Raw genomic sequence first — 18347 nt, forward strand, 5'->3', positions numbered from 1 at the left:
GCGCTGAATCGCATTGTGTTGAACGAATCTAAATCGTATCACACTGCTTCATAAGAGGGAATCGCATTGGTAGCCGTTTCGTATGCCTCTTTAATGTAGCGTATTGTTGGCTATGCTTCGAGATGCAAATTCAGCGGGGGCCATTTCGGAGATTCACATGCCTAAGTCAAGGGTATTACTAGAATTACATTGACACGTGTTGAATCACTGAGAAAAAACTTTGTCTCGGACATCTGCGCTTCTAGTTTTTTATTATTACAATAATACAGTAACATTCAAGTTTTTCTGACTCACATAAGAAGTGTTCATCCAACTAAGGCTAACTTTTTTTTTTAGGATAACCCAGCATTTTTCGGTTACACCTGGCAACCTACTGTGATAAGAGTTGGAACTGTAATTAGAGTCACAGTACTGGGCAGGTTGGGCACTGAGGAAAAAGTGTAACGGTGTTTTGATCCTCACAGCGCAGTGTATTCACCATGCAGTTACAGGTGAATCCCCCAAAATAACAGCACTGTCATTTACTAATATTGGCACCCTTGGTAAATATGAGCAAAGAAGACAGGTTTAAATTCACAAAAATACTCTCATAGATATCAAACACAACAAAACACTTAAATATATGTGTGGCAAAATTATTGCCACACCTCTAATTCATGTTTGAATAATATTCTCACTGATACAACATTTTTTTTTTTTTTTTTTTTTTTTTACCTGGGTGACGAGGAACAGGACTTTAATTTTTTTTTTTTAACACACGTAGATATCAAATATTTTCTCTTAACCAATGGATATGACAGGAATATAGCTGTGATATGCAGCAAAATGCCTGTAAGAAAAATGCAAAAGCATTGAACAATTGAGAAAAAAAAAATATTTGTGCCGCGCACATATTAACTCATTTAGCTTTGTGCTGAACAAATGTGTGTGTTGTGTTTATAATCGTCTGATATCCACGAGAGCAGCGTATTTTTTGTAAATGTTTTGAACGAACGATTAAAAGGCTAAGCAAAAAAGACATTTTTCCACAGCGTTCTTTGCTCTTATTTGTCATTTATGCTATTATTAGTGTACTGTAGGCACAAAGTCTCTGTTTTCTACACACACAAAACACGTTATATCGCACACGCCTCGGGTTACTAACTGAAGTTTCACCATCCGACAGAAATTGTGCTCGGGGGGCTGCAGCGCTAGCATAAACGCCTATGTGAGAATGTGCGCAAGGCCACCGGAGAGACTTTTTGTATTTATGGCCTGGGAACGAAAGGAGTTCCATAGGGCTCACGGTTATGAGGCGTGTGTGGGTGGTGGGCTCATTCTCACCTCATCAAGAAGTGGCCGGTGGTCCTAAAAGTGCACACACACACTTGGGAAGGTGGGCAGCCTCTGTGATTGGGTATCACATTTGGGGCACATGGGGGTGAAGGGTCAGTCAGCGGGGAACCAAGTTGTGCACATGTTGAATGTCACTCAGCGAGTGGCCATAGCTATTGCACTTTTCACCTTTTTTTGGAGTAACCGCAGTGTCGGGTTTAGACCAAGCCGAAGGCATCCGTTTGAACCTTTGAGTTAACAATGAACCCAAACTTGTCTTTTTGGAGTCTATTCACATATTCCACAGTGTTTTGATAAAATCAGTGTTAATTACAAGTGTCTTCTACATATTTTAATTTTTTTTGCTATGTAGACTTACACAGCTCTGAACTGTATACATACAAACATTGTATGGGTTCATGATGTGTCTTTGTTTTGATTATGGTCTTAATAAACTTTTCAGGCATATAGTTTTGGCCCTCAGATCATAAAAAAAGCCAAAAAAAAAAAAAAAAAAGAAATTATTCTTGTTACGTTTGTTTAGGTTTTATTCTGTTTATGTACAAATAAATCAGGAGCACCGACCGTGTGCGTCTGTTTCCCTGCACCCCGATGACCTCATTTTTATTTTAAAAGCTTACTCCAATTAAGTAATTAGTTGCTGTGGTGTTTCTCTAATTGCACAGTTATTTATGAAACAGCTACCGAGCAGAAAACCTGAGAGCTGTGCACTTTTTCCCTCCTCATTCCTGTAATCGCTGGCTTTCCTTTTCCTTTCAGTCATCCCCTCTTTTTTTTTTTTTTTTTCTTTTTCATTTATTTTGTTAAGGAGCTTTAATGCATCTTTTATATGACATGTGACCGAGCAGGTCAGTAACATCCAGTCCACTTGCGCAGAAGCACTATATTAGTTTAACTAGCAAATCTATTGGTCCGAATGTACGTGCGCGAGTCTGGAGGTTCGGTCGATCTGCTGTTATTGCAGTTGCTTTGTTACCGAATATCAGTTAATATTGTTAATGTATTGCATTACAAGAGCAAGAGGAAGGTAAAAAGGTCTTTTCTGGACGTACGCCCACTTAAAGAGCGAGAAGCAAGTCGCAAGGCTATTAAGGGATCTTAGGAGGATTTACACACACACACATACACACACACATGCAAACGACAGTACGAATCAGGACCGCTGTGCTGTGAAACACTGCAGGTACGCGAGGCCATCTATGGACACTCAGCCTGTACTTACACAGCTGGACCTTATTAGCCGTGTCTCTCTCGTAGACAAAACCTTCATTTTCAGTGCCACCTCTGGCACACCAGACATATGGACTCTTACTTATTGAAAAAAGTGTATTAAAAAAATCCAACAATGTTTCACTTGCATAATTTCTGACATTATTTTATATAAAAATGCATAAGTGTTGCATAAGTGTTGGCATTTGAGTGGAACAGGTATATGTGCACTCCTCAATAATGTAAAAAAAAAAAAAAAGGAATATATTTTTTTTTTTTTTTTTTTTTACATTATTGAGGAGTGCACATATACCTGTTCCACTCAAATGCCAACACTTATGCATTTTTATTTTAGTAGTTGGCCCATCCACTGAAATCTTCTAGGGTTTATGTTGTAAAGTTTTTTGTGTAAAGTATTTTATATCCAACATGTATTATAACTCAGCAATATGCAGCACGCACCAGTTTGGCCCCAGTGCCGTAATCATTTTTAATTTTATTTTTAAATTTCAGTTTCATGTCCAATAAACATTTCTACTCATTCCCTTCTTCCATGTGATAAAAAGTGTCAGACAATAAAGCTCGGTCTATTAAAGTGATGTTGAGCTGATGCGTTATGTTACAGACTCCAGAATCAAATAGAAGGCAATTGTTTATAAAAAAAAATACAAATAAAAAAATTGTCAAAAAGTTGTAATTTTATTGACAATCTATTATATATTATAAATATTATATATAATATTTAATTATTATTATTTAAATTGGGCAAACTCGTATGTGGGGTGGTGTTTTTTTCTTTTTCCATTAAAAAAGTAGCAGAGGTCACAAAGTCTTCAAATCTTTAAAGACTACATTCATCTCCATCAGGTCTGTGAAACTATTAGAGAGGGTTTTTTTTATTATTATTATCGAACGCTTCCTGCTATTCGCATATTTGCCTATTGACCTGAATTAAACAGGTTTAATCCAAAACTCAGTAATTTTAATATTTATATAATGTTAACTTGGCCCAAATATGGCAGGGTCATAAATAGAAAGCTATATTGATCTAATAAATAAATACAATTGAATTTTACACTTTCAAGTAGTGTTCATGAGCATTATTGATTTATTTTTTCCTATTCTTTTGACTGGATCTATAGCATATACACTATATGGACAAGTTGGAGGGACTGTGCACAAAGCCAGCTCCATGAAGATATGGCTTACATGGTTTTTAGTGGAAGATCTTTATTGGGCTGCTATAGAGCTCCAAAATCTAGTGGAATATTTTTCCAAAAAAAATGCAATGGGATGTTTTTGGTCAGGTGTCCACAGACTTTTGTAGATATGCGAGAAACCCATGAAACTTACGTATAATAATAATAATTAACAAAAATTATTTTATGGATTCTTCAGTCAAAGGTATTTGTAAATTAAGTGCCGATTCTTGACTGGATGATTTACGTTGGATGAAGTGCATCCAGTTGCATGCAACTGCACCACAGATGCAGCGTATAGTGCAAATATTGTTATTGATTTATTTTTACTTTAGTTCCACCATCCTAATCAGAGTGTCAAGTCAGCGTGTTCATCTGCAACGTCTGCTTTGGGTCATGAACCCGCAAGCGTCATTTTGCTTCGAACAATAAGGAACTGTAGATGAAAGCAATCCTGCGCCGGATCGCTTGCACGCGCTCGCACATTGACGTTTACCTCCGTGGACACCAGCACGCGTACACAAAATGTGCATCAGTTGTATCACCGTGCTCAGCTTTTACTCTCTGGGGACGCGGGTGACATCTGGCATGAGCTGCCACTGTGTCCTCGTATGTGACCCTACGCTAAAGAGGGGGGTTTCTATATCATTGCACACACCAAATCAGGACCGCTAATGAGTTACTTCAGCTGTGTGCGAGACTGTGTGTGCTTTTTATCCAGTCATGGTTTTGTCGCTCAGGCTCACGCCATCACATGCATTCCTCGCGTTTTCTCTCTTTCGCGTTTTTTTCGCACTCTCTCTATTGAGATCTCATTAGTCAAGGCCGCCAGCAGTAGGGTATTAGTTATGCAAATATTGACGTGCCGCCTTGGCCTGGTAGCTATCAATTGAAATCAGCAAATCGATGGCCTTAATAGCTGCTCATTACGCACTTGATGCATTTTCAGGGATAACATCGGAAGCTGCCAGCTCGCCTAATCAATGCAGTCAAAAACTATTACCTTCCTCCCAGTCAGACACCTTTTTTATTCGCTCTGCATTGTTTAAATAGGTTTACCTTCGAACAAGACCGTTAGCCTAAATTACACTATATGGACAAAGGTTCAAACATCCCATTTCACATTCAGTCCCCATTTGTTGATGATAACATCTTCCCTCATGGGCAGATGTTCCACTAGATTTTTCAGGAACAAGGTCAGTTATTAATGTAGGGTGATGAGGCCTAGGGTCCAGTCAGCGTTCAAATTCATCCCATAGGTGTTCAATATAGTTCTGCTGTAGCAGGCCACTTCAGATCTTCCTGTCCAACCCATGTTGACCGTATCTTCATAAAGCTGGCTGTGTCCACACGGGCCTTTTTAATGCTGGAGCAGATTTGGGGCTCCTAGCTAAAGTAAAGGGTAAATTGAATTCTATTGCCTCCAGAGACATCCAAAAGTATTGTGTGCTTCCAAGTTTGTGGGAACAGTTCAGGGAAGAACCACATTTGGCCGAAAAGGTCAGGCGTCCTAATACGTTTGTCTATATAGTGTACATTTATGGCATTTGGCGGACGCCCTTATCCAGAGCTGCTTACAGTTATCTCAGTTATACAGCTAAGCAATTAAGGGTTAAGGGCTGTGCTCAAGGGTCCATCAGTGGCAGCTTAGTGGTGTTGGGATTTGAACCAATGACCTTCCAATCAGAGGGCCAACATCTTATCCTAGGGTCTTAATTCTATCATTTATGTTTCCAATCAGAGGGCCAACATCTTATCCTAGGGTCTTAATTCTATCATTTATGTTGTATAAAGTTTACAGATTTTTTTTCTGTACACTAGAAATATTCAATAAAATAGATTTTTAGCATAATCAGTTGAAGCGTAAAGATCTAATCCGATGGAAAAAAAAAGCAGATAAAAAGAAGTTCTGCATTATTCTATCTCTAGCACCGTGCACATAATGCGAAGATCACATCCAAACTTCATTTCACTTCTGAGTTCTGCCTGCAGGCCTGATGCTGGAATCAAGGCCTGCTGCTTTCTTCCTCCCGACTCCAATTCCCCAAAGTCTACACATACACACACACTCTCTCTCTCCATCAGGAGTGGACACAGTCTTTATTTAGACTCTAGATTGGAACAGATAAATAAGACGGGTGCTAATGGGAGAAGTCGAGCTCTGGGTGGGTGTCGGGGGCTCACCGGGATAAATCATTAGATGGAAGGTTATTGGAAATGCAGCGGGATAAAAGAGCGAAGAAGCCAGTAATTGCCTTAAAGCTCAGACTACAAAGCCTCACTCGGGCTTTTACAAGGCCAGCCGGCAACAAAAGAGCCGTAATTTATGAGCTCAGCGTAAAAGAATAGCATAATTGCATTAAAAATTAATGCTAATGAGGCCCAAAATGGGGAAGGTGGTTGTTATGAAAGTTTGTATTCATCTTCTCCGGGTTGAATGATGGGCCGGTGGCTTGATTAATGGCTTAATTTCTATCAATTAGCAGGCAAAAAGATTCTCCACAGAGACAGGAGGGGCTCAATTGAGCATTGGATTACATGTCTCGGCCTGAGAGAGAGAGAGAGAGAGAGAGAGAGAGAGAGGGCAGGAAACTCTGCCACTTTTCTGTGTGTGTGTGTGTGTGTTGGTGTCGGTGTTTGTGTGTTGGTGTGCGATTCTGTTTAGAAATCCAGGTTTGAGAAGCAACATGCAGGTCCAAGAGGTTGAGTACAGCTTCTTCAACATCCACTGTCTTATTACTGTGTTTGTGTGTTTACTTAGAGTGCTTTTTTTTTTTCCCCACCGCTCGCTTTCATCCTCAGGAGCGATGCCATCATTAAGCCTCGTTTTACTGCCTTTCTCGCCGCCTAATTGAAGTTCACGACATTCTAAAGCCCTTTTGAATTTACAGCCATTTGTAACCGACCGCCTGATGACGGCCACTTTATTTATTTATTTGACGTATTTATTTCTCAGCCACCGCTGAGAATATTTTTTTTGTAGATTGTGAACGTGTCCTGGGATGAACATATTTTCTTCCCCCCTCTCTTTCTCTCTCTCTCTCTCTCTCTCTCTCTCTCCATCCAAATTCCAAGTAAACACTGTGAAATATCAATATTTTATCATCCTCTGAATGATGAAACCCCTCATAGATGGAAGTAGCTCAAAGGATTTACAGCAGCGACTTAAACGTGTGGGTTTTCAGAGCAGCGTCTTCCAAATGAAAGCCGGAGAAGTTAACAAACAGATAGCCGGAGTGTAATCGATACGGTTTAACTGGAAACCGGGTTTTTTTTTTAATCTCCAGTCGTGTCAGGCTTCCGTTTTCTGAAATTCCGACACACTCGACGCGGCTCGTTGTAGCGTACAGCGCTCTGGTCGGGTTGACGCTTTGGGATCGGGTATGAGTAGGAGCTAGCGAAGGCGACTGTTTCGTTTCGTTTGGTGTCTTTTATTATTAGTGGGTGTGAATGAGAGTCCGTGTCTCGGAATTTTCCCGGAAAGTTTGCATTGGGATTTTGTCTTTAAGATTAACATTAGATTACGATTTGATTAGATTAAAGATTCTTATTAAAAACAAATCTTTTTTTATATATTTTTTTAAACCATTTCAAGAAACTTTTTTTATTCACTAATCAAATGCATGCTGCTCTTTAATGGACTTTATCTGAGCATCGAATTAGCAAATAAACACACAAATCCCTACATAATGAACTTTTTTTATTATAAATATTACAGGATTGTACCCTACAACATGGCTGAAAGAAATAGTAATAACTAGTGAGATTGATTATCTTCTTGTCATCATCTTCAGAAAGATTTGGAGGCTGCAACCTCTTGTTGAACTTCCTTTTATAGGAACGAACGCGTTCAGGTAACGAGGTTCGGCGAGATGTTGTATGACTCTAATTTATTGAATGAGTCATGAAAAGGTATTTAAAGCAAAAAAGGGATTCTGGTGATGTTTTTAAGTGTTAGAGCGAATCGGGATGGGAAAAATGCTGTAGGGGTTTTATTATCGTTTAATTTAGGGTTTGTTTTTTTAAAAACTATACGCATATATTTTGTGGTGTTGTATTTACATACATTTCAAATAATCCTGAAATCAACAAGATCTTAAATGACACCATAATCACCCTGATTATCACTTACTTGCTGAAAAGTGCAGATTGGAAACACTTGTAGGAACTTGAGGACGCAGAGGACAAGCACGAAGCGTTGCTCTGTTCAACACTGCCCTCTGGTGGACACTTGTCTCCAAGCTTATGGCGAAGACCAGAACAGCGCCATCATTTCCTGATTGTGGATTCTTTATTGGGAAGGTCGGCCGAGTTTGCCTGCAGCTTTCTTTTTCTCTTTCTGTCTATGAGAGAGAGTCTTAAAGCCTACAATAATTTATTGATTGCGATGTCTCGCTGGACTATTTGGGCCTGTTTTGCCCTCAGCTGCTTTAATTATTCACGCTGGTTTTTTAACATTTTATACGTACCTAGAAGCATGTCCAAAACCCAAAGTGGTGTTCCACACTGGAAATGGAATTCACAGAACTGGGGGATATGGTTCAAACAAGGGGGCTTGCATAAGGATAGGGAAATACAGTGTGTCAGTCTCATCATTTTTGATAAAAAAAAAATTTCCCCGTTTATTCTGTTTTCTTCAGTACCTCGATGTCAATTGTCCCGTTCTCTTATATTTCGCACCGAGGTAACGTGGTGACGATAGACTCAACACTCGAAATGAATGTCTTGGATAATGTGTCAATATTAAATATCAACTTTGACCTGGCTTTTGCGCTGACGGCGGCTTGGCAGTGGACTTTCTCCGGCGGCGCTATCGATTCCCCGCTGTCTGCGTCTCGTCCCGGGCCCCTCACCCCCTCTCACCGAGTCCATTATTTTTGATTTTCCTATGAAATACATATCTTTCCCTACTGACATCTGACAAACAGCATATGGAAGTCATTTTATCTACCAATAATGTGTTTGTCAAAAAGCATGAGGCTTTTATAGAATCCCGGGCCGAGGATTGGTTGTCACCGAGGCGCACAGGCTCGGTGTGTGTTTCTTTGTGTTGGTGTATCAGTTATTAAGACACTCTATATACACACACACACACACACACACACACACACACACACACACAGTTGGGATTAATATCAGGGGTGATTGAGGGGCATTGGGCACCGGACTGCTGTCATGTGAAGGACAGGCTGCTGGAGGATATTGTGGCCTTTTCATTTTCTTTTTTTCTTTTTCTATTTATTATTTTTTTTTTTTTTAACTCTGTCCTTCTAGACTCTTGGAGTAATGAGCAATGTTATTGGGACATTTCTCTTTTCATTTTTTCTCGTTTGCATACTGTAGGTTTAGCACTGAACATTGGTATGTGAGTGTTTGGCGTTTACAGTACATCTTTGTAGGTTTGCATACATTTCTGGGCTTTTTTTATTTTTGGTTTCTGAACACTGCTTATAATTTCAAGCAAAAGCAAATAAATACCGAAGCGTTCTCGAAGCTTTTTAATATGTAAGTGCTGAATTCAACAGCCTCTCAATTTCAACCTCAAGAATCAAGAAGAAAATTTTAGGAAAAATCTTTTTTTTTTAACGATTATTATTCACATTTCTTTGCTTGCGTATATTTGCTCGGTTTGTTATAGTGTATATTTTTGAGTATATATATATATATATATATATATATATATATATATATATATATATATATATATATATATATATATAAATTCTTCCTTTAGTATTCTAATGTATGCCTATTAACAATTACGTTACTTAAGAGAAATCTCGGAAGAAACACATACCAAGTATTAATTTTGAACATTATGGGCCATGCTATTATTTATTTTTTTTTGTCATGGAAGAATTGCAGATCATTTGAAGTTATTACCCACGTCATGTAAATACCCCTAACTTTCTTAGGTCTTCTTTGGGATCTGTGAAGCAACAAGCACAATAAGATAAGACACAAATCGAAAGCAGGCTGGATGTACAGTTACGACTGATGTACAGTGAATTTAAACACATATAATGGGAATGGGAACCAGTTTAAACAAGCAAACCATTTGTATAGTTATATGCGTATGTAAAAGTATGCATTAGTTTGTTTATATATATATAATCTATGTCAGGTTTCCCATTTTTTAATTTGAGGTCAGTTTGTCACTCTTTAATCTGTAAATGATTTTTTTTTTCAGATCTAAAATTTTCGCTTGTTTTTTTTCTGGTAGTTTTGAATCAGTTAAATCTGTTCTGCAAGTTTACCTTCAAGATTTCACTTGAAAAAATCAGTATAAGCTTCTAAATTACTATACATTATATAGATAAAAGTATTGGGACACCCGACTTTTCCAGCCTATGTGCTTCTTCTCTAAACTGTTGCCTCAAAGTCGAAGGCACATTATTGTATGGAATGTCTTTGGATGCGGTAGCATTACATTTTCCTTCTACTCGGACAAAATCAGTTTGACGATATGTCAAAGAGATGGAAGGGAAGCTCTTGAGTGGCCTACTACAGAGCTCTGAACTCAACCCTATTGAACACCTTTGGGACGAATTGAAACGCCGACTGCACCCCAGGCCTCCTCACCATCATTACCATCATTACCATCATTACCATTACGCCGTCAGGTCCGAATGCACAAATCTCCACAAACACACTCCAAAATGTCGTGTCACATCTTTACAGTAGAGTGGAGGTTGTTATTACAGCAAATGGGGAATGAGATGAGAAAACATGTACTAATCTTAAAGTCAGGTGTCCAACTTATGTTCATCTAATTGCACTTGTCACTATAGTTTTGGTCCCAGAACTTAGTCATATATACAGGACATTAAGTTACAGTTGAGATTGAACCTGATTTGACTGTCTGGTGTTTAAAAAAAAAATTTCTAGAAAATATTAGGGACAAAAAAAATAAATAACTAAAGATGAAATGATGAAATGCAGTTGCCCGACTGTATTCAAAACAAAGCACGTTTCATCTTCGGTTGTTTATTAGAACTCATTGTGTAGTGCCATTTTCTCAAATCTGCTGTCAGGAGCAGTACAAATTTTTAACCGGAATTAATATTTCACCGTATCGACATCCCAATATTTCACGCAATGCACCTTGAAAAGAAACGTGACAGCGCAAATAAGTGCATTCCACACTTGAGTTTAGTGTTGTTCATTCTGACAATCATCAATCATCAGTACCAAATGGAAATGCGTGTTGCTAGTCAGATTATAGGAGTGTTGTGCAGGCAGTGTTTATGACAGTTAGTTTCTTCAGCACTAACACGACCGCCATCGCTGCTGCTGCTGGTGTTTAGCATGTAAAAAAAAAAAAAAAAAAGGCGCAAATATTCATTTATTCATTAAACAAGCAGAGCAGGAAGATGTGTTGTGAAAGTCGTAGTTAATGTGTGGAATAAATACGTCTCATTAACATGCCAGCGAGGATGTACATGCGTGAAATGAGCAGTCGGCGTGTGTGCAGCTAAAGAGATCACGCTGAGAATATTTGCGCTTCTTTACATCATTTCATCTGACGACGGGATTAAAGTAGGTACAGTAGATATGTAAAAACTGTAGCCTGGAGCAAAGCAAAGCACGGATACAAACCGCTGTTCTATGGATGAATGGAGAGATGTATATACTGAATTGATTGGAAAGGTCTGCTGGCAGATTATAGGAAATTAAACGATTGTTCTTTTGCATAACTTTCGAGTTTTTTTATACATATTTTTAAAAGCAGATTTGAAGTTGGAGTTATTCTGAGTTTTTCTTTTCTTTTTTTTTTTTTTGTGTGTGTTTTATTGGTAATATGTTTCCAGTGTAGGAAAACATGCAACGAGTTGACCTTTATCAAATTGTCCCCAGTGCCCTACCCCGCCCCCATGGCCTTGTTAGTTTGACCTCCCCTTTACCCTCATGTCTTTCTCTGTTTTTTTTTTTCCCCCCACTTTTCCAGAAGAGGTCTCTCTCGCCGAGCAGGTGAGGAGGATAAAGGAGATCGAGGCCATCGAGAGCGACTCTTTTGTTCCTCAGGCTTTCAAATCATCCCGGGACGCCGCCAAGGTGCGCTCTTCTCCCCCTCCTTCTCCACACTGTATCTCCCCCCCCCTTCCCTGACTCTTTCTCTCGCATTTCATTAGCCTCACATCTCCTTCCTTCATCGGCGTGATTAGATTTGCCGCTCGCCTGGCCCATATTCAGTCTGCGGACAAACGGAATCATTCCCATTCAGTGCCATTTGAGCTCGCTTTGCACACAATACACAATACGGGGTCTGAAAAAAAGCGCCTCTCTCTCTCTTTCTCTCTCTCTCTCGCTCCCCGAAGTGTCCAAGGCGTTCCCACAGAAATCTCCACTGAACTTGCATACAACCTCAGCCTCACGGTCACATTCCCAATTAGATTAGAGACCAAACGCTCGCCGATCTCCACTGCCCAAGACAAAAAAAAAAAGGGGACAGGTGGAAAGGGACAGAGTGATAGATTACAGCAGGACAGAGAGCTGATCTGTATATTTCTCCAAAAGGATACGTGGAACGACTGTTGCATCAGGGAAATACACGAGTTCAGTAGTAGTGGGTAGTGAGTGCAATAGTAGTCGTGGTTCAAAGACCTTTTCAGCACACCAACTCCCCCTCCCCTCACCCTCACCCTTCATAAAGCTTTGCAGTACATGAGCGTGTGTGTGTGTGTGTGTGTGTGTGTGTGTGTGTGTGTGTGTGTGTGTGTGTGTGTGTGTGTGTGTGTGTGTGTGTGTGTGTGTGGAGGAGAAGCCATTCAGTGGTCTCGTGCCTCACGTGCACAAGCTTGAACAGTTGAATGAACTTTTCCTCCTGTCGAGTTCTCTCTGTGCAGACAGTGCCATCATGTGGCCAAACATCAACACATACTGCATACTGCAGTTTAATATTCAATTGGATTATTGTAGATAAAAAAAAAAAAGGCTATGTATTTTTACTGGGAAAAAATACCACATTCTACAAAATGATAATAATAATAATAATAATGAATTATCCAAGAAAACAAAAAAGCAGGATGAATGGACAGGATGGATGAATTTATCCAGTTACATAGTACTTGAAGTAGGCTATTAATGCCGTCTTAGGTGTTTTTTCACAATGTGTATGTATATATTTCACTCTGAAGCGCAAAATTAGGATACAATTATATTTAAATCTGTTTGCAGGTAATTGAATCTGCAGAAATCCAGGAGGCGGAGTCTGGTGTCATTCCCACCATGAGAGAGGATGTCATCTCTCTACCCACTGCCATCAAGTACAGTAACAGCGACACACTTGCTCACCCCAGTGTAAGTGTTTAGCTTTAGGTTCTCTGCGTGCTTTTGGTTTTTCTGTGATTTTATTTTTTATTACTTTTTTTTTTTTTTTTTTTATGTTTTATGTATTCAAAATTCACTCATTGATATTTTTTTCATTATTGTTATTATTCATGCAATAGAATAGTCTGTCCTATTTAAGGCTCCACTTTCTGACAGGTTTTATTCAGCCTGTAATATTGGCAGACAGAATTTCCTGTGAAAGCTCTCTCCATCTCAGCAGCAGTGCCGCAAACTTGGTTATTCGTGACGGATGCAGATGAGCCTCACGCAGCCTGATCTATGCGAGCAATATGCCCGAGGCGCGCGAGCCCCCCCATCGCCAGTAATGATTCAATCATTTAGCCCGCCGCTGTTTACTGTATCTACTGTAATTTCAAGTAATTTTAGCAGAGCACAGAGGCCGTGTTGGTGTGTGTGTCCTACACGCAGATAACACACGAGGGAACCGCGCAACATGCATCCATAGAGCATTAGCAGAAGCGTTTGTGTGTTTGTGTGCGCGCGCGTGTGTGTGTGTGTGTGTTTGTATGGCTCGTGTGACAAAGTAGAGGCCCTACAGCGAATGCTACAGGCAAAACCTTAACTCGACATAAATGATACACTTATCTCCACTCCCGGAGCCGCCACACACACACACACACACACACAGAGTGTGGGATGGAAGCGATCATTCTTTCCTATCCGCAGATTTGATTTCACGCCTTTTGTGTTGTTTGGATGAAAGTAAAGACTGATGAGCGCCAGGGAAGAGTCTCCAACTTCCAAACTTAAGGAACTCATAAGCCCAACTAATGCGGGAATCACTCAAATCCTGCTTTCACGCTGACACCCAAATCACTGTTATGCATTACGCTGTCATATGCGCTTAGGATACGGTAGCATTTACTGTCGCTCTCCCTCCCCTCTTCGGAAATCGAATCAAGCCAGCGAGCGCCTTATATGAAGCAAACTCGGGTAATTAGAGACAGAGACTGGCGTGCGTAAACAATATAAAAGAGTTGTTATAATGGGTTACATAGACTTCTGATCTGCGATGTCTGCCATTAGTAGATCTCGGCCAAATACGTAAAGTGGATTAAGGCTGTAAGTAGATTACCAAGTGATGCCAGTGTTAGGGAGAGTACTTGTAGCGAATTTTAAAATTACATTCCGCTGCCGTTCTTTGAATATGAAAAGACATCCGAACACAAGCCAAGCCCAGTGAACAGGATTAATGAACAGAGTGTGCACATATATATATATATATATATATATAAATCAGTTTAAACGCCAATGCTACATATAGTAGGCTAGTAGAACCTAATAAGCAAGCCAAGATTATTAGTTAAATCCGTATATCTATCTTATTTGTTCTAATTCCATGTTCAGTAGTCATCTGTTATTTTCTCTTTGCATTACCCGTTTCCCCCCGCTTCACTTTTCTTTTCTTCTATCCTTCTTACAGATACTGTCTAAGCAGTTAAGGCTTATAAACCCAGTAGAGAGCACAAAAGTCCTTGGGTACAAACTCGTATCTCTCCGATTTAATCGCCACGTGTGAATGTACATAATGTTTCCCCTTTCGTCGGCTTTCTGACTTTTCTTCTGCAGATGTGTCATTGCAAAGGATTACATCATGTGCTACATATACTGATAATTCTGAAGAAAAAAAAAGGATCATGTAATAATAACAGTAGAACAGCATGGTGGTGCAGCAGGAAACTTTGCTGCCTAACAGCTTGATCCTGAACTCTGTGTTTCTGCACATGCTATTTCCGTATCTGCATGTGTTTCCTCTCACCTTCCAAAAAAACGTCAGTAGTTGGACTATAAATTGCCCCAAGGTATGAATTTGTGTTTGCGCGTATGTGTGAATGCTGCCCTCTGCTGGACTGTTATTGCATCCAGGGTGTACTCCTCATACTGAACAGTTTTATCCTGGATTCCCTGGGTCTCAAATGAGATAAAACTATTCTATTTCTATTGACATCAGGCAGGAGTACAACAACAATATATCTGCTCAATCATCTTTAAACATTGACACTGAGTTAATGTAAGCCTCTATGTGTGCATGTGAGTGAAACATTTTTTTAAGTGAATTTATAGATTGATGAGCTTTGAATCAAACATATGGGAGTTTTTGTTACAGTTGTGGTGGTTTATGTTTTAAAAAATTGGAGCTCTTAGACTGCATTAATAATTATAGACGTTAATTAGTCTTGCTTAGTGTTTTATATACCCAGTTTAGTCCATTTTGTCCATCAGCTGACAAATCCTGCCCAACAGATCACTCATGAAGCACACAGATGAGGTAAAGCGCGGAAATTCTGAATGTTTGGGCCAGGTGTGGCATCTCGAGACCTGTATAAAGTCATATCAAAGAACTATGATGTGTCTAAAGTTACAGTGACACCTGCTGGTCAGCCCGTAATATTCAGCATGCCAAAATTTCCACCAAACTGCTGAGATCATAATCTCACTTTCTCTCTCTCTCTCTCTCTCTCTCTCTCTCTCTCTCTCTCTCTCTCTCTCTCTCTCTCTCTCTCTCTCTCTCTCTCTCTCTCTCACTCTCAGTTATTCATAGATAAAGAGGAGGCGGAGAAGTTGTGGCTGAATCGACTCCTGTCACTGCGCCAGGAGAGGCTCATGGGAAGTCCTGTGGCCTGAACTTGACTCTGCATAATCTGAAGATCAGCTCCTTAAATATGAATTTCTTTTAATCAGGGTACAGTTTATTAATAAAGGCTGTTGACTGGTTTTTATTCAGGAAAATAGTAAACTTAGTGATTTATTTTTTATACCATTAAGGATTATGTTAATACAATTAGTTTTTGTTAATAAATTAAATGTTTCCTTTTGTTAGGTTCAATCTGAGTTCAGCATTAACTCTGGAGTTGGGGGGGGGCAAAACGAGGGGAGGGGGAATCTCACGATCATATGAGACATCAAACTCCATTTGCTTTCGTTATGCGATGCCGGAAGTGTAATGGCAGCATAGAGATCTGATATAATGCTGTTAATTTAGCGACACGCAGTACGATGTTATCTAATAGACATTTTCAACCCACCAAAAAAAGCTGATTAAATGGTAGTTTTGACCAAAATGAAAGAAAATGTTTAAACCTGTCAGCATGACTTTTAATTGGCCGCACAAAGTGAGCAAATTTCTAGTCAGAAGAAAAAACTTTTTACATTTTGCAAAACATGGTTTTTACAAGCAAAACAATACATCTACCTAGATATGTCTGGTTTTTTTGCTTTATATTTGTTTTCAAAATAAAAAAATAATAACTTTTATGGTCTGATTTCTTGTTTCCTCTTCACTCATGGTAAAATGTTAATCAGACCTCATCATGGTGAAAGCCACTGACCTCAGTAAGCCTTTGTGTGTAATTGTGGTGGACTGTCAGGGCCAGCAAGGCTTTCTCTGCTGGTCTAAACTCTATCAGAATCGCTGATTTATGTTTTCAATATATTTTTTTCCATAAATACTTTCTTTCGGTTTCTCTTATTAGGGGTCGCCCCAGCGGATCATCCGTATTCGTGATCTGCATGTTCGATTTGGCACGTTTGTACGCTGGATGCCCTTCCTTACACGGCTCTCCACATTTATCCGGCCTTGGGACCGGTACTAAGAGTGCACTGGCTTGTGCAACCCTAATGGCTGGGTTAGGTTTCCTGACCAGGAATCGAACCCGGGCCGCGGCGGTGAGAGCGCCCAATTCTAACCACTAGACCACTCTTAATTTTATAGAGTCTCTCTCGGGTCTTCCGCTGCAACATCGAGTGCAAGTTTCGGTTAGAGTTTCTATCAAATCAGATTTTAGCCTTAACTTACTGTATTGCTGTACAGCTAGAAGAAATTCGCACTAGGGAGCGTACCAGTCAGACTAGCAAACTGCACAGACTGAAATATATATGTATCCATTTAATAGCTGTTTTTTCATTTCACAATGGCTGATGTAAGGAAAGGTCAGACCAAGCATTTCAAAACAGTTTTTAAGATCTTTAATTAACCGTTTGTCGTCTTCTTTCGGCTTCTCCCATCAGGGGTCGCCACAGCGGATCATCCTTCTCCATACCCCCCCTGTCCTCTACATCTGCCTCTTTCAAACCAACCACCTACATGTCCTTCCTCACTACATCCATAAACCTCCTCCTTGGCCTTCCTCTTTATCTCCACCGATATACCCCATGTCCCTCCGCTGCATGGGTCCAAACCATCTCAATCGGGCCTCCCTCACCTTGTCTCCGAAACGTTCTACATGCGCTGTCCCTCTAATAAACTAATTTCTAATCCTGTCCATCCTCGCTACCTCTGCTACTTTCTGCTCCACCTCCTGTCTTTTACTCAATGTCACCGTCTCTAAACCATACAACACCGCAGGTCTCACCACAGTCCTGTAAACTTTTCCTTTCACTCTTGCAGATACTCTTCTATCACAAATCACTTCTGTCACTCTTCTCCACCCACTTCACCCTGCCTGCACTCTTTTCTTCACTTCTCTAACACATTCTCCATTACTTTGCACTGTTGACCCCAGGTACCTGAACTCGTCCACCTTCTCCACTTCTTCTCCCTGCAACTGCACCACTCCACTGCCCTCCCTCTCATTCACACACATGTACTCTGTCTTACTCCTACTGACTTTCATTCCTCTTCTCTCCAGCGCGTACCTCCACCTCTCTCCAAGCTCTTTTCAACCTGCTCTCTACTCTCACCACAAATCACAATATCATCTGCAAACATCATGGTCCACGGAGGCTCCTGTCTGAACTTGTCCATAAACCTGTCCATCACCACTGCAAACAGGAAAGGGCTCAGAGCCGATCCTTGATGCAGTCCAACCTCCACCTTGAACCAGTCTGTTGTTCCTACTGCACACTTCACTGCTGTCACACTGTCCTCATACATGTTCTGCACCACCCTCACATACTTCTGACACACCAGACTTCCTCATACAATACCACAACTCCTCTCTTGCCACCCTCTCGTATGCTTTATCTAAATCCACAAACACGCAATACAACTCCTTCTGACCTTATCTATACTTCTCTATCAACATCCTTAAAGCAAATATTGCGTCCCAAGTGCTCTTCCTCAGCATGAAACCATACTGTTGCTCACAAATGGTCACCTCTTCTCTCAGCCTGGCTTCCACTACTTTTCCCCATAACTTCATGGTGTGACTGATCAACTTTATTCCCCTGTAGTTACTGCAGGTCTGCACATCTCCCTTATTCTTAAAAACCGGTACCAGCACACTCCTTCTCCATTCCTCAGGCAAATTTAGT

General features: G+C 40.2%; 1 protein-coding gene across 1 annotated transcript in view; it reads left to right on the top strand.

Moving 5' to 3' along the window:
• rsrc1 (arginine/serine-rich coiled-coil 1) overlaps window positions 1-16347 on the top strand; it is a 135308-nt gene extending 118961 nt beyond the window's left edge. Inside the window, exons 8-10 of the mRNA XM_083526043.1 lie at window positions 11692-11798; window positions 12921-13043; window positions 15627-16347. Coding sequence (XP_083382169.1) covers window positions 11692-11798; window positions 12921-13043; window positions 15627-15719 — 323 coding nt within the window. The 3' untranslated portion in view covers window positions 15720-16347. The remainder of the gene's footprint in view (window positions 1-11691; window positions 11799-12920; window positions 13044-15626) is intronic.
• The last annotated feature ends 2000 nt before the right edge of the window (window positions 16348-18347 follow it).

Source organism: Silurus aristotelis, assembly GCF_946808225.1.
Source record: "Silurus aristotelis genome assembly, chromosome: 22".
Taxonomy (NCBI): domain Eukaryota; kingdom Metazoa; phylum Chordata; class Actinopteri; order Siluriformes; family Siluridae; genus Silurus; species Silurus aristotelis.